The sequence below is a fragment of the Suricata suricatta genome, chromosome X (genome assembly GCF_006229205.1).
Source record: "Suricata suricatta isolate VVHF042 chromosome X, meerkat_22Aug2017_6uvM2_HiC, whole genome shotgun sequence".
NCBI lineage: Eukaryota > Metazoa > Chordata > Mammalia > Carnivora > Herpestidae > Suricata > Suricata suricatta.
The window spans coordinates 109801749-109821338 of NC_043717.1; the positions used below are offsets into that span (position 1 = coordinate 109801749).

General features: G+C 55.3%; 2 protein-coding genes across 5 annotated transcripts in view; one reads left to right on the forward strand and one right to left on the reverse strand.

The window, feature by feature from the left end:
- The window catches only part of DUSP9 (dual specificity phosphatase 9), an 8256-nt gene extending 5786 nt beyond the window's left edge, over positions 1-2470 (forward strand). Inside the window, 3 exon segments of the mRNA XM_029931020.1 lie at positions 1-79; positions 1359-1808; positions 2097-2470. The exon segment at positions 1-79 is cut by the window's left edge and continues 101 nt beyond it. Coding sequence (XP_029786880.1) covers positions 1-79; positions 1359-1808; positions 2097-2422 — 855 coding nt within the window. The 3' untranslated portion in view covers positions 2423-2470.
- A 13523-nt stretch (positions 2471-15993) lies between these two features.
- Positions 15994-19590, reverse strand: part of PNCK (pregnancy up-regulated nonubiquitous CaM kinase) — a 12069-nt gene continuing 8472 nt past the window's right edge. The window contains exons 1-12 of one of the 4 annotated variants that reach the window (XM_029929916.1): positions 19470-19566; positions 18944-19013; positions 18574-18705; positions 18212-18286; positions 17981-18119; positions 17717-17840; positions 17486-17561; positions 17278-17390; positions 17108-17186; positions 16931-17018; positions 16671-16815; positions 15994-16341 (exon numbers count right to left, since the gene is read on the reverse strand). In XM_029929916.1, the coding sequence (XP_029785776.1) occupies positions 16678-16815; positions 16931-17018; positions 17108-17186; positions 17278-17390; positions 17486-17561; positions 17717-17840; positions 17981-18119; positions 18212-18286; positions 18574-18705; positions 18944-19011 (1032 nt within the window). In that variant the 5' untranslated portion in view covers positions 19012-19013; positions 19470-19566 and the 3' untranslated portion in view covers positions 15994-16341; positions 16671-16677. Of the gene's footprint in view, positions 16342-16670; positions 16816-16930; positions 17019-17107; positions 17187-17277; positions 17391-17485; positions 17562-17716; positions 17841-17980; positions 18120-18211; positions 18287-18573; positions 18706-18943; positions 19014-19236; positions 19259-19403; positions 19426-19469; positions 19567-19590 lie in introns of those variants that run through there. The other 3 variants (XM_029929918.1, XM_029929915.1, XM_029929917.1) reach the window with 3 other exon arrangements.

Below are 19590 nucleotides of genomic sequence, written 5' to 3' on the forward strand. Positions count from 1 at the left end.
GAGTGGGAGGCCGACTCGGTGCTGGGCACCCTGCTCCAGAAGCTGCGAGAAGAAGGCTACCTGGCATACTACCTACAGGGTACGTGCGGGCGCTGGCGCGGGGACACCGGCCTGGGAAGGACCCCGGGTCCCTGGAGGCAAGCAGGGCCACAGCTTCCAAAGGGACTCCTGATTCCTTTGTCCCTGGGCAAGCCCTGCCTTATTTTACTTAGCGTCGAGGTGAGAGCCGGTCCCCGTACCCCACACCCCTGAGCAAGCCCTTCACCCTGGAGAGCCTCAGTTTCAGAGTCTGGAAAATGGGGAGAATTGGGATGACCTGTACTGGCTCAGGGGATGCTCGAGAATGGAGTACCAAGTGCGGGCCTCCAATTTCCCAGGGAGGATGTCACCAACCCCCGCAGCTGCTCTGCCGTGGGCAAAGGAGGCAGGGGCCACAGGAGGACAAATCCTGCTCCACGAGACTCCGGATTGGGGCAGGGGAGAGAGAGAGAGAGAAGCCGTGAGGGCAGGAGGAAGCAGAGATCCGTCCCAGCACAGTCACGGCTGGGGCGATGGAAATACAGGCCTGTTGGCTCCTTGATGAGCCAAACACGCATTCAGAGGCCCAGAGTAGGGACAGGGCTCCCAGGAACCCACAGAGCCGGCTCCCCACCTCCCCATCAAGGCGAGTCATGGGACCCTTGCTCCATTCTGAACGCTCGGGGATACAGAAACATGAAGTGTTGGCTGCCCAGGCCCCACACCGAGCCCGGAAAAATAGTTAGCTGTACTCGAACGAGATGCTCACTCCTTGGGACTTTGAATCGATCCAGGTGGAATCTCGTGCTCTCTCCCAGGCTCCTGCCTCTTGGGGTGCTCCTGGTTGAGCTGGATGGGAGGGGGCACCCAGGAAGAGAACTTACATCTGAGCCTTTCCTCTTTTTTTTATTTTTTAAAAATGTTTATCTATTTTTGAGAGAGAGAGAGAGGCAGACCATGAGCAGGGGAGGGGCAGAGACAGAGGGAGACACAGAATCTGAAGCAGGCTCCAGGCGCTGGGCTGTCAGCGCAGAGTCTGACTCAGGGCTCATACTCACAAGCTGTGAGATCATGACCTGAGCCGAAGTCGGAAGCTTCACCAGATGAGCCACCCAAGCACCCCAGGTTGCTGACTTTTCAGTTCCCTCTGTCAAGCCCGGCGTGGCCCACGCAGCTCGGGACGTGGGAGGCCCAGGCTGCCGAGTCCTTCTCTCCCCGAGGCGCCGAGGGCCGGGCTGCGGGTATTGGAGTCATTTCGGGCCATCTCCATATCCCCAACCAGGGGTGCTTGGCTGTCCGGGTGGCCAGATCGACAGGACTGTCCCCCTGTCCCCTCCCAGGTGGCTTCAGCAGATTCCAGGCAGAGTGTCCCCACCTGTGTGAGACCAGCCTCAGCAGCCGTGGTGGCCCAAGCACAGCACCAGTGCCCAGCCCAGTGGTGGGGCTGGGCGGCCTGTGCCTGGGCTCTGACTGCTCCGATGCAGAATCCGAGCCTGACCGCGACTCCATGAGCTGCGGCCTGGATTCAGAGGGTGCCACGCCGCCCCCAGGGGGGCTGCTTCCATCCTTCCCTGTCCAGATCCTGCCCAACCTCTACCTGGGCAGTGCTCGGGATTCGGCCAACGTGGAGAGCTTGGCCAAGCTGGGCATCCGCTACATCCTCAACGTCACCCCCAACCTGCCTAACCTCTTCGAGAAGAACGGCGAGTTTCACTACAAGCAGATCCCCATCTCAGACCACTGGAGCCAGAACCTGTCCCAGTTTTTTCCTGAGGCCATCGCGTTCATTGGTGAGTCTGCTCGGGCTCCCCCTGCCTCCCAAGCCTGGATCCTGGCCTCTCTCACTCCCCCATGAGGGCTCCATGATGCACTTAACTGCCATCTGCAGAGCCCAAAACTGGACCGGCGCCTCTGGGGTCGGGTAGTGCTGACGCCAGCTCCCGGAGGCCACCAGCGAAAGCCCCTGGACCTCTCGGGCCAGACAGGGCTCCGAGGCCAGTGCCGGCCAGCGCTGCCTGGCTCCCAGAGTGCGGAGCGGGCCCGCACGTCCCACTGACCCCCACTCCGCCCCCATCTAGATGAGGCCTTGTCCCAGAACTGCGGGGTGCTCGTTCACTGCCTGGCAGGCGTCAGCCGCTCTGTCACCGTCACCGTGGCCTACCTCATGCAGAAGCGCCACCTCTCACTCAACGACGCCTACGACCTGGTCAAGCGGAAGAAGTCCAACATCTCACCCAACTTCAACTTCATGGGGCAGCTGCTGGACTTGGAGCGCAGCCTGCGGCTGGAGGAGCGGCGCGCCCGGGAGCGCAGCAGCGGAGGACAGGAGTCTGCTGCCTCGGACCCGCCCTCCTTCTTCACCACCCCCGCCAGCGATGCTGTCTTTGAGCTGGACCCCACATAGGGCCCCGGTCCAGCCCCCATGGGTGCCTCTGACCACCCACGTGGGGGGGAGGGGAGGGGAGAGGCAGAAGGGGGAGGCAGGGAGTTGGGGATGGGGGGAGAGCGCAATACCTCATGGGTGGCCTGGGGAGAGACCCGCCGTACCCACGTAAACCATCCGCGGGAATCCTAGCAAATGTGCCTATAAGCAGGGCCCGGGGCCGCCAGCCTGACCCGCGCCGCTTTCAGGCGGAACCACGCTCCAGAACCTGCCTCTTCTGCGACTGTTACTTTTTTCTTTCGGGGTGGGGTTGGGTAGATTCCCATTCCAAGGGACCATTCCAAGTGGCTGCCTGGTCCTGGGCCTTGAGCCTTCCTGCAGCTTCCCCCTTCAGTAGGGGCGTGTGCCCGGCCTGGCCACCTCATTCGCTGCAGGGACCCGCTCCTAGACCATCCCTGTCCCCAGACGGCTGCTTATGGGGAGGAGGTTCTCCACCAGTGTGGTCACCTCCCTGCTTCTCCGCCACGGGATTGGCCGTCTGGGGCCGAGGGCTTGGAGGTGCCCCAGACAGCCCCTCTCTGGGCGGCTCCTCGCTGGGCACCACAGGGGAGGGCGCTGGCCCGGGAGCTGCCGAGCGGGTTCCTGGCCACACATCTGGCGCCCTGTTTATCCACTTGACGTTTGAAAAGATGCTTTTTTCCCCCTCTTCCCCCAGATGTCTTAACGGGATCACTGGGGCTCTTTGTGACTGAGGGTGCTCAAAGTGCTGCCAGAGGAGACGGGGGTCTCAGAGCAAGAGCTGGGGGAGGGGAGGGAAAGAAGAAGGCCTGGATTTTGCTGCAGTGACTCCCACATGGCCACGGGTGGTTGGGGTGGGGGTGGGGAAGGGGCCAAGCCGCACATACAGAGTCATTCATGGCCGCGCGCGCTCTTCGTGGTGCTCACGAAGTGCTCACACCCGCACACCGGCCTGCTTACCCACCCGGCCGGGCACCATCCATCTCACCCTTGGGAATCCACACCGCAGTTGCTTTCTTGAATTGTTCTTGAATAAACAGTTTATGTAAGATACTGAACAGAGAGCGCTGCCTCGGGAGCAGGGAGCACCGCGGAGGGTTTGGGGGAAGGTGGGAGGGAGAGGTGGTGCCACGCTGTGCTGCTGGGCTGGGGGGGACCCGAGCGCCACGCCGCCCCCATGGCGTTATTCCCCATCTCGAACCCACTCTGCCTGTTGGCCCAGCCTCCTGCCGAGCTGCACATCCACTCAGGACCCACGGCGCCGCGGCTCTGGGCCACACACCGCTAGGGCCTGGGACACAGCAGTGAGCCACAGACGCCTGCCTTCCTGGAGGAGCCGGAGGGAAGACACTAAACAGCAGACCCCAATGGGGCTGGGTGCCTGGGGCGGTGGGCAGGGCAGGGGAGTGGGGATCCAGCCGTGACCACAGGGTTTGGCGGCTGAGCCCCAAGTCAGAGCCAAGCCTCAGTGTGAGGCGACGGGGGCCACAGAAGGACGTGAGCCGCGCGGGGGTGGGGCAGACTCGTGTCCCTCTGGCTGACACAGTTTGGTCCTTGGACTGTGGCGTCCCAGGATGGGGGCAGGGAGGACCCACGGAGGCCGCTGGGCCCCCTACAGTGACAGAGGAGGTGGGCTCCTCCCCGGCTCCCTGACCTCAGCTCTGGGACCCCGGTGCCTTCGCACACCGAGGCTGAAGTGGTCCTTACAACCGTGGAGACAGGGCAAGAGGGCACAGTGAGGACTTCGGAGCAGTGCGGACCGTGTGTCCAGGGAAACCCTCCTGCACCGGAGCCCCTCAAACCGTTGGAATGAACGGCTAAGCTGGTGGGAAAATAAGAGGAAGGCTCTAAGGTCAGAAACAACGAGGGCCCTTGAGTCCAGAGGAGTAAGGCCGCTGCTGAGTTAGCTCCAGCCCCAGGGGGCAGGAGCGCAGGCTGCCCTCCTCCTCGGACGCCCTCTCCCTGTACCTCTCCAACGCCACCCCAGGGAGCCAGGAGGTGAGGCCTCGGCCCCCACATAAAGCCAGCACTCTTGAAGGACAATGCTGTCTGTCAGTAAGTGTAGTTCGCACATTACCGGCCCCCCAAGATGGCCACCCCTATGGATATGTTACCTTACGTGGCAAAAAGGACATCGCAGGTGTGATTAAGTCAAGGATCTTGAGGGGCGCCTGGGGAGCTCAGTCGGTTAAGCGTCACCCTTCGGCTCAGGTCATGATCTCATGGTTCATGGGTTCGAGCCCCGAGTCGGGCTCTGTGCTGACAGCTCAGAGCCTGGAGCCTGCTTTGGATTCTGTGTCTCCCTCTCTCTCTGCCCCTCCCCACTCATGCTCTCTCTCTGTCTCAAAAATAAAATAAAACATTTTTTAAAAACCCACTAAATTTGTGGCAACTCGACACAACAGCAGCAGAAAACTACTACAATTGGTGACTAAAAGAGGTGAGCATATTTGCTTATTTTGACCTTGGACCTGGGTTGAAGTTGAGGAATAAAAGGGACATTTCGCCTTTGAGAATTTAGAGCCGCAAGCTGAAATTTTTAGTTTAAAGGATCGAGGCATAGCAATCCCTATCAAAATAACACCAAAAATACCACCAGCATCTTGCACAGACTAGAACAAACAATCCTAAAATTTGTGTGGAACCAGAAAAGACCCGAATAGCGAAAGCAATCCTGAAAAGGAAAACCAAAGCTGGAGGCATCACAATCCCGGGCTTCCAGCTGTGTTACACAGCTGTCATCAGGACAGTATGGATCTGGCACAGAAACGGACACTCAGATCAATGGAACAGAGTAGAGAACCCAGAAATGGACCCACAAACGTATGGCCAACTCATCTTTGGCAAAGCAGGAAAGAGTATCCAAAGGAAAAAGGACAGTCTCTTCAGCAAATGGTGTGGGGAGAGCTGGACAGCGAGCTGCAGAGTGAACCTGGACTGATTACACCAGGCGCAAAAATAAATTCAAAATGAATGATAGACCTACAGGTAAGACGGGAAGCCATCAAAATCCTACAGGAGAAAACAGGCAACAACCTCTTTGACCTCAACTGCAGCAACTTCTTACTTGACACACGTCCAGAGGCAAGGGAAACAAAAGCAAAAATGAACTATTGGGAGCTCATCAAGATAAAAAGCTTCTGCACACTGAAGGAAACAATCAGCAAAACTAAAAGGCAACTGACAGAATGGGAGAAGATATTTGCAAATGATGTGTCAGATAAAGGGTTAATGTACAAAATCCATAAATAACTTAGCAAACTCAACACCGGGGCACCTGGGTGGCTCAGTCAGTTGAGTGCCGACTTCAGCTCAAGCCATAATCTCATGGTTGGTGATTTGGAACCCGGCGTCGGGCTCCATGCTGACAGCTCGGAGCCTGGAGCTGCTTTGCATTCGGTGTCTCCTTCTCTCTCTCTGCTCCTCCCCCAGTCGTGCTCTGCCCCCCCCCAAAAAACAAATAAACGTTTAAAAAAATTTTAAGTTTTTTAAAAATAATAATCTCCAAAAAACCCAACTATAAGGGGGTGCCTGGCTGGCTCAGTCAGCAGAGCATGTGACTTGATCCTGTGGTTGTAAGTTCAAGCCCCATGTTGGGAGTAGAGTTTACTTAAGGGGAAAGAAAACAACTATAAAGTTGGACAAACTGGACAACAACAACCTTGATGATCTGGAAATCAACCAAAAGTATGCAATAAAGTGAGGAGCCGCACTTCGGGTATCTGTGGCGTTCTGGCGCAGGACTGCACCCACCCCTCCCAGCTCGGTTTGGCACGCGGCTTCTGTGAGGGCAAGGCAGCCTGTGAAGACCCGCAGCCTCTCTGCCCAGGTGGAGGAAGGCTAACCCAGGCCGCAGGGCCGAGTAATGCCCACATCCATGGGCGTTCGCAGTACAAGTGACTCCTTGGAGGGCCGGGGGGCCAACGACTGAGCCCACTAGACTGAGACTGTGACTGTGGGTGCGGGCGAGCCTGTCCCTGGCGAAGCAGAGCATGAAGAAGCCTACACACACGCACAGAGGAGACACCTAAGGGCCCAGAGGAAAGAAAACCCAAATAGCTGAAAATAGAGCAGAGAACTCTGCTCCTGCACAGACCCGCCGGCACGGGCACAAGCCTCACTGCCTGAAGCTTTCCGTCCAGTCGATGGCTGGCCACTAAGCTAGGCAGACACTGGGCAGCCCCTACAGGCCAGGCTTACGTTTTTAAACTAGAATATTAAAAAAAAAAAAAAAAGCAGACACAAGTGACAGCACAGTGTAGGGGACAGATTTCACAGGTTTAGTCCAGAAAAGTTACACGACAAACAAGCAAACAAGTGACAACACACACACACACACACACACACACACACACACACAGCAAAAACAACAAGGTCTAGGGGGAAAGGGAATATCAGAAATCAGCAGTGCAGGAAAATATTATACAAAATGTTCAATTTTCAGGGGCGCCTGGGGGGCTTAGTCAGTTAAGTGTCTGGCTCTTGATTTAGGCTCAGGTCATGATCTCATGGTTAATGAGTTCGAGCCCAGTGTTGGGCTCTGCTCTGACAGCATGGATCCTGCTTGGGATTCTCTCCCCGGCCTCTCTCTGCGCCTCCCCTTCTCTCTCTCTCTGTCTTCCAAAATAAATAAATAAAAACTTAAAAAAATACAATGTGTGTTATGAGATGCTTTGAAGAAGAGAGAGAAAAGGGGCAAAATAAACATTTAAAGATATAATGGCAGAAACACCCAAAATTTTATGAGAAACATCAATCAGACCCAGGAAGTCCAATGAACACCAGGTAAGATAAACACAAATAGGGCTAGTCGTAGGCACTTCATAGTCAAAGATAAAAGCCAGAGATAATCCATCCCGAAAGCCATAAGAGGAAAAAGACCCATGCAGAATGGAACAATGAAATTAGCAGTTAATTTCTCATCGGAAACAACAGAGGCCAAAAGATAATGGAGTGACATAATCAAAGAACTGGGAACACACACTATTAATTCTATATCTAGCAAAAGTTTCCTTTTAAAAGTTGAAGGTTAGGGGTGTCTGGGTGGCTCAGTCGGTTAAGTGTCTGACATCAGCACAGGTCATGATCTCATGGTTCAGGGTTCAAGCCCCGCCTGGAGCCTGCTTCAGATTCTGTGTCTCCCACCCTCCCTGTCCCTCCCCGTTCACACTCTGTATCTCTCTCAAAACTAAATAAAAATCGAGGCACCTGGGTGGCTCAGTCGGTTAATCGGCCAACTCACAGTTCATGGGTTCGAGCCTTGGGTCAGGCTCTGTGCTGACAACTAGCTCGGAGCCCGGAGCCTGTCTTTGGATTCTGTGTCTCCCTCTTTCTCTGACCTTCCCCTGCTCATGCTATCTCTCTCTCCCTCTCTCTCAAAAATAAATAAAACATTAAAAAATAAAAAAATAATAAACTAAATAAACATTTAAAAAATGTTAAGTTGAAGGTTAAATGGGGCACATGACTGTCTCAGTCAGTAGAGCAAATGATCTTAATATCGGGGGTTGTGAGTTCAAGCCCCATGTTGGGTGTAGAGATTACTTAAAAATGAATTCTTAAAAATAATTTAAAGTGGGAGGTTAAAAAAGAGACACGTTCCCAAATATACGAAGACTAAGGAAATTCACACTAGTATACTTCTTACAGGAAATACTAAAAGAAGTCCTTCAGGCTGACACCCGTTGGTAACTTGAATTCACCGGAAGAAATGAAGAACACTGACAATAATTATTACTATGTGTGCTAATATGAAAGTCTCAATATTTATTTCCTCATTTAACTTCTTTAAAAGACATAAGACTGTATAAAGAGAGCAATAACCATTATATTGTATTGTTGGGTTTATAACCTCTATGTGTAATATACATAATATCAGCAGCACAAAAAGGAAGGAAGGAATGCTGCTATATTGGAACAAAGCCTCTACTTTTTACCAAAATTGAGTATTAATACAAACTATATTGTGATTAGTTAAGAGGCATATTGGAATGCAATTGTAATTCAAAAAATATATAGTTACGGGAGCCTGGGTGGCTCAGTCAGTTAAGCATCCAACTCTTGATTTTGGCTCAGGTCATGATCTCGTGGTTCATGGGTTAGAGCCCCACCTCAGGTTCCATACTGATGGTGCAGAGCTTGCTTGGAATTCTCTCTCTCTACCTCTCTCTGCCTCTCTGCTGCTCTCTCTCTCAAAAAATAAACTAAAAAAATTCTTTTTAAATATATAGTTAAAAAATCAACACAGAAAATAAAATGGTATACTAAAAATATTTACTACAAGAGAAGGCAGTAAGAAAAGAGGAACAAAAAAGAATAGAGATATATAGGAAACAAATAGCAAAATGGCAAATGTAAACCCAACTACATTGATCATTACAGTAAATGTGCATGGTCTAAACACCCAAATCAAAAGTCAGAGATTCAAAAAAGCAAGATTCAACACTACACATTGTTTTAAAAAGACGAATCTGAGATTCAAGATAAAAATAGCTTAAAAGTGAAAGGATAGAAAAATATATCATGGGGTGTTTGGGTGGCTCAGAAGTGTGAGTGTCTGACTCTTGATTTTGGCTCAGGTCATGATCTCGTGGTTCATGGGTTAGAGCCCCACCTCAGGTTCCATACTGATGGTGCAGAGCTTGCTTGGGATTCTCTCTATCCATCTCTTCCTTCCGCTCCCCCATCTCTAAATAAATAAATAAATTTTAAAAAACAAGAAAAGAAAAAAGATATCATGCAAACAATAACCATAAGAGAGCTGGAGTGGCTATATTAATGTCAGATAAAATAGACTTTAAGGCCAAAGCTATCATTAAAGAAAAAAGGGACATTACATAGTGACAAAGCGGTCAATGCATCACAAAGATATAACAATTATAAACATATACACATCTAACAACACTTAAGGCAAAAACTGACAGAAAGGATAAAGAGACCATTGAACTATTAAAGTTGGAGATTTCAATACTCCACTTTCAATACCTGATAAAACTAGAAAGAAAATCAGCAAGATACAGAAAACTTGAACAACACTATCAACAAGTTTGACCTAACTAAAATCTATGGAACAGTGCAGTCAACAAATGCAGTGTACTCACTCTTTTCAAATATGTATGGAACAGTTTCTAGGATCGGCTATAATGGAGACCATAAAATAACTTTCAATATATCTAGGAGGATTGAGATAATACAAAACACGTTCTGTGACCACAACAGAATTAAATCAGAAATCAAAAAGAGAAAGACATCTAGGAAATTCAAAAATATTTGGAAGTTGAACAAAGCACTTCTAAACAACCCCCACAAGTCAAAGAAAAAATTACAAGGGAAATTACAAAATACTTTGAACAGAATGAAAATGAAAATTCAACACATCAAAATTATGGGATACAGCTAAAGCGGTACTTAGAAGGAAATCTATAGCTTTAAATGCTTCTACCGGCAAAACTGAAATCTCAAGTCACCAGCCTAATAATCTACCTTAGTAACCTAGAAAAAGAAAAGCAAACCAAATCTAAAGCAAGCCGACATAAGATTACTGTAGAAATGAGCGAAAACGAAAATAGAAGAAAAAGAGAGAAAATTGATAAAATCAAGTTTTTTCCTTGAAAAGGTCAACTAAATTGATTTTACCTAAAGTGATTGAGAAAAAAGATTAGCACGATCAGTGCAAAGGGGGACATTACTACTGAGCTACAGAAATTTGAAGGACTCTACGGCAATGTTTTGACAACTCTATGGCAACAAATCAGACAATTCAGGTGAAATGGACAAAGTCTTAGAAAGATACAAATAACCAAAATTGACGTTAAAGAAACAAAATCTGGATAGACTTACAATAAGCAACTGATTTAGTAATTTAAAATGTTCCCACAGCAGAAGAAATAAACAGACGTTTCTCCATAGAAGACATCCAGATGGCCAGCAGACACAGGAAAAGAGGCTCAGCAACACTCATCATCAGGGAAATGCAAAGCAAAACTACAATGAGGTGCCGCCTCCCACCTGTCAGAACGGCTGACATGAACAACACGAGAAACAAGTGTCCGCGGGGATGCGGACAGAAAAAGGGACTCGCACACTCTTGGTGGGAATGCAAACTGGTGCGGCCACTTTGGAAAAACAGAACGGAGCTTCCTCAAAAAGCTACAAATAGAGTTACCGTACCACCTAGTAACTGCACCATTGGATATTGATCTAAAAAATACAAAACTACTAATTCAAAGAAACACATGCATCCCTATGTTTATACCATCGTCATTTACAATAGCCAAAGTACGGAAGCAGCCCAGTGTCTGTCGATAGATGAACGGACAAAGCCGATGTGGTAAAAATACACGGGAGAATATTACTCCGCCATAAAAAGGAGGTCCCGCCCTTTGCAACTACGGGCGTGGAGCTAGAGGGTATAACGCTAAGTGAAAGAAGTCAGTCAGATGAAGACGAATACCATAGGGTTTCAGTCATATGTGGAGTATTAGAAACAAAAACAAAACAAAACCGAGCAAAACAAAAAGAGAGAGACAAAGCAAGAAACAGACTTTTAGCCGTATCTGAGACCACACCGGCGATGACCAGCGGGGAGGCGGGCGCACTTGGGAGGAGCGCGGGGCGGGGCGCGGCACTGGTGAATCAGTCACCAGGTTGTGCACCGGAAACGAACAGAACGCTGTTAACTACACTGATATTAGGATGATTAACATTCCCGTAGAGGAAATCCAAACCCAGAAGCCTTCATAGGTGAATGCTATCAAATAACATAACTGAACATATATGTCCATTCAAACACTTGCATAGAAATGTTCACAGCAGCATTATTCACAACGTCAAAAGGTGGGTACAACTCAAACATCCATTAATTGGCGTGGGGAGAAACAAAATGTGGTGTCTCCATACAATGGAACATCACTCAGCTGTAAGAGCGGAAGCGAAGTACTCTCGCGGGCCACAGCGGGGCTGACCTCAAAACCATTACGCCAGACACAAAGGGCCACATATGTACGTATGGTCGCACTTCTGTAAACTATCAGAATATGCACATCCGCAGAGACGGAATGTAGGCTACTGGTTGCTGGGGACCTGGGGGGCAGGGATATTGGGGGAAATGGGGAGTGACCACTAGCGGCTACAGGGATTTTGGGGGGGAGGGTGACCAAAATGTTGCAGAATTAGATCGTGGTGACAGTTGCACACCTTAGCCAATACCAATAAATTGTACATTTTAAAGGGTGAATTTTATATGTGAATAATATCACGCTAAAAATAAAACGAATTCTAACTCTGAAAGGAAAATGATTAAACAAGATATACCAGCCTGTGTTGCTATCAGGCCAGGAGAACTAGAAGGGAAAGCATCACAGTATGAAAGCATGTCACTACATTTTGACCGAATACGCAACTCACCTGAAATCTAGAGCAATTCTAAATTCATCCGCACTTAATGACCTGACTTAGAAGACGGGAAGCAATAGATGAAGGAACCACAAGGATAAACTGACAAGGAGCCATCAGGCCTCTGCGCGGGGCATCGTGTGAGGCGGGCTTGGCTCCCGGGCCTGAGCAGGACTACCAAAACCCTCTCAGGCCTGCAGGACAAGATCTGCAGATGACAGTTTGATATTTATCACCAAGGGTCTGATAGGGTTGAAAAATACTGAAAACCTCCCTCTCTCTCTCTCTCTCTCTCTTTTTTTGTTTGTTTTTGGTTTTTGTTAAAATCTTTTAATGTTTATCTATTTTTGAGACAGAGAGAGCCAGGGCGTGAGCAGACGTGGGGCAGAGAGAGAGGGAGACACAGAATCCGAAGCAGGCTCCAGGCTCTGAGCTGTCAGAGCCTGACACGGGGCTGGAACCCACGAACTGTGAGATTATGACCTGAGCCGAAGTTGGACGCTCAACCGACTGAGCCCCCAGGCGCCCGAAAGCAAAAATGTAATCCTGTCACCGCGCTGCCTCCAAGTAGCCCTCCGATGGCTCCCCAGTGCCCTCTTGAGAAAGTTCGCTCTCCAGGCCAATCTATAGCCACATCTCGCCACTGCCCTCAATCAACCAAACCGGGTTATTCGGTATTTCCCAAGTAGTCCCCACTTCATGTCTTGCCCACCTGAGGAGACAGGGATGGAGGCAGGACCCGCCCGGACAGAGCTGAGATTCGGTGGAGAACACAGAGCTGAGATCAGAGGGCTGCCCTGTGCCACGCACTGGCTGGCAGGCGGGGCTGAGGCCTCACCGGCCCCTTCACCTCCCGAACAGGCCTGCTTCTCCCCTGGGTTCAAGTCCTTCACACTCTCCCCTGCATTCAGCCGCTACAGGAGCTCTCCATCTGTCCAGCCCCAGGCGCCGGCTCTCTCCATCTCTTCCCCCCAGACAGGCGTCCCTGACGCCTGCCCCACCCCATCTCTCGCCCTACACTCCAGAGCGGTCTTTCTAGGGCTCACATCCCATTGTCCACCTCTGCCACTGTGGAAAGACCTCCAGGTTCCCATTTCCCAAGAAATGTAATGAAATGGAGCCAAGGTCCAGGTCGCGCCCTCTTTCCTCACACCGCCACCGCGCACTCGCACGGAGAATGGTGGAGAACGCCCTCTCCTCAAGTCCCTGCACACACCCTCAGGCTGCCACCAAGCCCTCCTCACCTGCACAGAGGCCGGCGGGAGGGTAGAGCACAAGGCTGTGTGGCCTTGGTGCAGTTGCTTGGCCTCTCTGTGCCCCAGTTTCCCCAAATGCAAAGTGGAGATGATAAGGAGAGGTTTGCGTTACCACATATGAAGGTCTCTGGAACAGTGCCTGGCATACAGCAGGGCATTCATGTAAAGCTAGATCCACATCCCTCTTGCTCTACTTCCGTGCCCCTTTGGGCACCTCAAATTACCATGTCCAAACCCAATCTCATCTCTCCCCCAAACCCACCCATTGAACCGCTCTTGGTAACTGGTCCCAAAAGTATGGGCCACCGGGGACGGCTCCTTCAGTCCCCACCCCCAGCCTATCACTGGTCCCTAAGGAGCTCCCAGGACCATCCCCCACACACACACCCAGTGTCCCCCTTGGCAGCGTGAACTCACAGGTTGAGCATCTCCAGAAACCCCGCCACGCACAGGTTTCCACCAAGACACAGTGTGTGACCCACACTGTGCGGTCCAGAACCTCTCATTTCTGGGCTGCTCCCTGGCACCTGGACCCATTCCCAGCTCACAGCGCCCCACTTTTTCCGGCTGTCCGAGCCCAGCACCTGCTACCCCTCTGGCGGCTCACCACTGCTCACAGACTGCGGTCCAGCCCTTATTCTGCCAGGCCTGAGCACCTGTTGTTCCGCAAGCCAGAGAGGCGCTCACAGAGGCGCCCCCCTCGCCCTCTCCTCCACCCCTCCCAGCTCCTGCCTGTGGCTGCACCAGCCCCTCCTCTCTCCCAGGAGGCCAGACTCACGGCCTAGGCACCCAGGTGACCCAAAGCTTTCCTCTCAGAAACTGCCCCCTGGGATGGTAAGGCCTCCGGGGGATGAAAGGATGCTGCCTGTGCTTGACCTGGGGGTCCCTCTATGTCCTGGCTCCCAGATGGGCAGGGCAGAACCTCTCTCCCACGTAAGGAGTTTGCCAGGGCCTGATCTCGGGGCGTTGGGCGGGGGGAGGGAGGGCACTGGAGGAGAGGACAGGTCTCGAGCAGCTGCCCCAGGTGGTGAAAAACCGGGAGGGCTGATGGACGGTTTTTTAGATGTAGCCATGGCGCCTCCTGCTGGTCGGAGGCCAAACCGCACCCTCGCTCAGAACGGGCGGAGCGGAAGCTCCAAGTGCGCAGGGTGATGATATGGCCATCTGCCAACGAGGGTGACCCCAGCAAGGCTGGCTCCGGCGCTCGTGTCCAGGGCTCCGTCAGCACCCAGTACACTACTTCCCCCACTCAGGTTGTTCTTATCATCAGAGTAAGCCCACCCCTCCATTCCAGGGCCTCCTTCACGAGGCCAGGTGCCTCGCACGATGGGTCCAGCGGCTGACACAAAGTAGAGGCCGAATCAGTATTTGATGGACAAAACAAGAACAGGTAGGTGTCATGAGAGTCCAGTGTTAGGACGTCAGAGGTGGCAGGACAGGGAATGACAGTGGCCCAAGTGGGAGCTAAGGGGAGGCCCATCAGGTCATTGGAGGCGGGGAGATGGAGCTGTTGAGACTTGGCCAGGGTGCTGGCCGCCTCAGGTCCCTTGGACCGCAGGCAGAGAAAGGAGAGCAGGCGTGGTAGGACTGGGTTATTCGTCCCAAAAGCCTGGAGCAAAGGATGACCTAGAAGTAGCCATGGGGGCAGGAAAGGAAACTGCTCCCCACCCCCCACCCCAGACCTGCCTGGGCTCAGGGGCCCGTGAGGGCTGTGCATGGGGCAGTGTGGGGCAGGAAGGGCTGGAGGAGGCTAGGAGGAGAAAGCTGCCCTATTTGGGTGCCCGGGAATGATGGGGGCATGCCCGCCCGTGCTGGGCCCATCCCCAGCTATCTGGAGGCGCACTGTGCCCGCCTTGCTTCTTGGTGGAAGCCAGCCCCCTGGCTCCAACCCCAAACGCTGCTCCAGGCCTCCCCCCACTCCCCCCGCCGAGACCCAGACCAGTGCTACTTTGGGTCTAACTGCCTCCTTTCGGACCTAAAGGCTGACAGAATGATCTCAGTCCTGCACCGCCCTGGGGGCTGACAGACGCAGCTCGCCTGGGGCTTTGGGGGGGCTTCCTCTGCTCTGGGTTGGGCTCTTCCCCTAACGGAGGAAGGAAGGAGGCAGGCCCAGCAGGGCCAGGAGACGCTTGGGGGTCCTGGAAAGCAGGGTTCTGGAGCCTTGGCCCACCCAGAATGGGGTTGCAAGGGTCAGGCACCACACAGGCCAGAAGACTGGCCGCCGCCCTTCACGTCCCAAGCCATAACCGACCCAGCCTCAGTGTCCCATGTTGTCTTCCCCTCCCCTCCCCCACCCTGGAGCACAGGAGTTCCAAAGCCACAATACAGTACAGAGTCGGGGCCTCAGTGGCGCCCTCTCCTGGCTCAGGAGCCCCTCCTCCGCCTTCTGACACGGGCTCCCTAGCCTTCTGCACAAGGTGCCCCTTGGAACCGCCCTGTCTGGCCAGGGCCACGCAAAGCTGGGGGAAGGAAGGGAGAGGCTGGGGGACACGGCCCAGGGCTCTGGTCGCCCTCCCAGCTGCCGCGGGCCTCCACTTGCCTGTGAGCCCGTCCCGGTCTGTCCCTGCAGCTGGTCCCCAAGGGCCCAGAGACAGCGCTCCTCCCACCCCCGTTTGGCCTCCTGCCACCCACCCCCCTCGGCTGGCAGCCCACAAGGCCACAGCCACATGCAGGCCGGACCGCTAGGGTGGCAGAGCTGGGAGGCCAGGCCACCTCTCGCCGGCACTGTGGGGGGACAGGGACAGGAAATTCTTGAACAACTGGGAACTTGCCTGCCCGGGAGGGGGCAGTGGGCGAGGCCGCACGGTGGGGGGCCAGTGGGCAGGGGGCCAGCCTCCCTGGTTTCCTTCCCACAGGTGACATCCATCCGCTGCGCACTTGGACCACCATCCCTGGCCCTTAGCCCTCCCTCCAGCGCACCACTGGCCCATTACTCTGTCTCTCTTTATTGATTTGGGGGAAACTAGAGGGGGTTGCAGGGCCACGACACAAGCGGGAGCACCACAGTCAGCAAAGCACAGAGCGGCGCGCTGGGGAAAGCTGCCCCGGGTGCGGTGGGAGAGTGGGTCGGAGCCTCTGAGGACGTGCCCTGCCAGCCCCTAGGTGAGGGCGGAGCCTGGGTGGCACATGGGGGCGCCATGCACCACACCCACACATCTCCAACTTTCCAGCAGAGGCCAGCCCGGGGTCCTGGGGCTGGGGAGAGGGGACTGAAAGGGCACACCCACGCGGGAAGGGAGTCCAGGAGTCAGCGCCCTCGGCCTCAGCATCTGCCTGGGTGGGGAGGGGCAGAAGGAGAGAGAAGCATGGGGAAGGGGCAGTCAGGAGGCACCCCCAGCCTGCCCTGCGACCCCCTCTCGATCGCAGGCTCGGGTCTCAGCAGCAGTGGGCTCCTCGTGATCCCTGCAGGCGCCAGCCCCCTCTGGCCTCTATGGTCTGCTTCTCCCAGAACCCCGGCTCCTTCCCTCCATCCCCACCTTCCGCCCTCAGTCTTCTGCTCTGTGGGGCTCTCCCTGCTCGGCTCTGGGCCACGCGGAGCCCACCCCCCTCTCGGTTCACTCAGGAGTCGGCTCCCCGTGGGCGCAGGGCCCACGCCCGCACACCTGGGCATCACCACTTGGAGGGCTGGGCAGACCCGAAGCCGGGGTGGCTGTGGCTGGCCATTCTCCTCTCTGAGGCCTCCTCGCCCTCTGGGCTCTGCCCCAGCTTGCGGATGTGACGCAGGAAGGAAGTGGCATTGAACGCTCGCTGTGGGGAGAGAGGGTTGTCAGGCCGTGGCCCCAAGACTCTGAGGACCACAGAGGCCACTGACAACTCAGGCCGTCCCCCCTGAGAGGCGGGGACAGCCCCTCTCCACACTGACCTTCCAGTGGGTCCGGGCAAAATTCTTCTGGATCTGCTCACTAACTGAGCCCAGGATGTCCTTGTCAAAGGCCGCGTCCCCAGAGATCCTAGTGAGAGGGCATGGCTCAGTGGCGGGGGAGTCTGTGAGGGTGGGGTCCCTCCGGTCCCTGGAGAGCTTGGCAGCGGCCCCACTCACCAAAGATGCTGTAAGGCCTGTTGGCAGGTGAACCTCTTCTGCGGGTCTCGCTCCAGAAGGTGCCGGATGAAGTCTTTGGCTGGAGTGGGGGACTCCAGGTCAGCCCACCCCATCCCTGCCCCGCCTCGTCACTGCCCCCTCCCCGAGCTCAGGGCTAGCCTCAAGTTCACCTGATTCTGAGATGTCATCCCAAAAGGGAGAGTCAAACTCGTAGTTGGCCCTCAGGATCTGGCTGAAGAGTTCAGGATCGCTCTCGTCGTAGAAAGGGGGGTACCCACACAGCCTGGCACCCACACATGAATCACCCAGCTGCCGGGCCCTCCCCGACCCAGCAGGAGGCAGGCAGGCAGAAGAGGAGCCTTCCCAGCGGTCACTCACAAGATGTACGAGATGACACCCAGGGCCCACACATCCACAGCCTTCCCATAGGGTTTCTGCTCCAAGAGCTCCGGGGCTGGGGGCCAGAGACAGACAGACACACACCCGCGCGCACGCGCACCATGGCTTCAGTGCTGCCAGGAATGACCCACCGTCCACCCTTCCCCTGGCACCATGTCCCGCAGCCCCCTCAGGCCCAGTGAGTCTCATGGCGCACCCCCCCTCACTGACCCACATATCCTGGGGTCCCGCAGGCAGTGCCTAGCATGTTGCCGGTCTGGATTTTGGAGAGGCCAAAGTCAGAGACCATGATCTTGGAGTCCTCAAAGGGTGTAGCATAGAGGAGGTTTTCAGGCTGTGACACACGGGCGCCAGAGAAAGTGCCAGGTCAGACCCGGCACGGCCCTTGGGACTGGGCACCTTCGAGTGCCCCAGACCCTTGGTGCACAGGGATGAAGGGTGAGGCCCCGGGCGGACGGGCAGGAAGGCGGGCACCTTGAGGTCTCGGTGCACGATCCCCAAGCTGTGCAGGTAGGAGACGGCGCCCAGGACCTGGCCCACTAGGTGGCTGGCGTCCTTCTCCGTGTAGGAGCCACGTTCCATGATGCGGTCAAACAGCTCACCCCCTGTCACCCTGGGGGCAGTGAGGACTCGGCTAATTCAGGCCTGTCGGCGCCCACTCACCACCCAGCCCAAGCCCCCGCCTGCCCAGCCTGCCCTCCTCACAGCTCCATGGCCAGGTAGAGGTGGGAAGGGCTCTCGTGGACGTCCTCCAGAGCCACAATGTTGGGGTGGCTGACCCTGCAATGGCAACACAAAAGCCCTTATGGGCCACCGCAACTCCCTCTGGGCCTCTCAGGGCCCCGAGGGCTTTGTCCCCGGCCCCCAGGGAAGGCTTTCTCCCCCTTCTCTCCCTCCATCCTCTGCCCCCCTTCCCTACCACAGGCCACCCCTGCCTGGTCCAGCAAGGCAGAGTCCCAGGCCAGGGGCTCCTGGGGATGCTGAAAAGGCCGGGCGCTCTGCCCCAGGGTGCTGGACTGCGGGCCTGAGCCGCAGCAGCCTGGCCAGGGCCAAGGGTGAGCACGCACCTGCGGAGCACGGCAATTTCGTTCTCCACCAGCGCCTCCTTGCCTCGAAGGGCCTTCTTGGGGATGCACTTGAGGGCGACAAGGTGTGAGGAGCCCCGCTCCTGGGCCAGCACCACCTCAGAGAAGGCGCCCCTGAGGCAGAGAGGGGGAGGCAGGAAGGGAGGGGGGGAGAGGCAAAGAGGAGGAAAGGAGGGGGAGGGGAGGGAAAGCAGAGGTGCCCAGGGGGAAAGGCCCTCCTAGCTGAAGAAGGTGGGGAGGCCCTCCCAGTCCCATCCCACCCATCCACCCCCACACACACTCACACATTCGCTCACACACACACACACACACACACCACGTTACATTCATTGACACACACACACACACTCACGAGCCGAGCTTCTCCCGGATCTCATAGACACTGCTGATGTCTTCCGTCTGTTTCTTGAGAAGCAGCATGTCTGTAGGGGGTCGGACAGAGATGGAGAGCGGCCCCCTGGGCGAAGCCACCGTCAGTGGCAGCCTTGCTCAGAAACACGTAAACCTCCCCCGGCCGGGCAGCGTTCGCCCCTCCCCCACCGCCCAGGCCCGCACTCCCAGGTGGGCGACTCCCGGCGAGGCCGCCGCAGACCTTCCTCCCCTCCCAGCTACGAGGCCGAGGTCCGGAGCCCCCCACCCTGGCACCTCGACGGCGATCAGCGCCCAGACACCCCTTCTCTGCCTCCATACCACCGAGTCAGTGACGATCGGCCGCCTTCCAGAAGGCTCCGTGCACCCCCACCCCATCCCCTCTGGGCCCACCCCCATCCACAGCGCCCACAGACGGCCCGCCCACGCCCCCAGGCCTAGACCTGCCACCCACGGCGCAGGGCTCCCAGGCACTCGCCACTCAGGCCACCGACCCTCCCAAGATGCACCTGCGACCCCCGCGCCCAGCCGCCTGCCACGGCCACGGCCACCCACGCGGCCGCCAAAGCGCAGCCCGGCCCTCGGCGCCTCGGGGAGGGAAGGACTCGGCAGCCTGGGCCTCCCACGTCC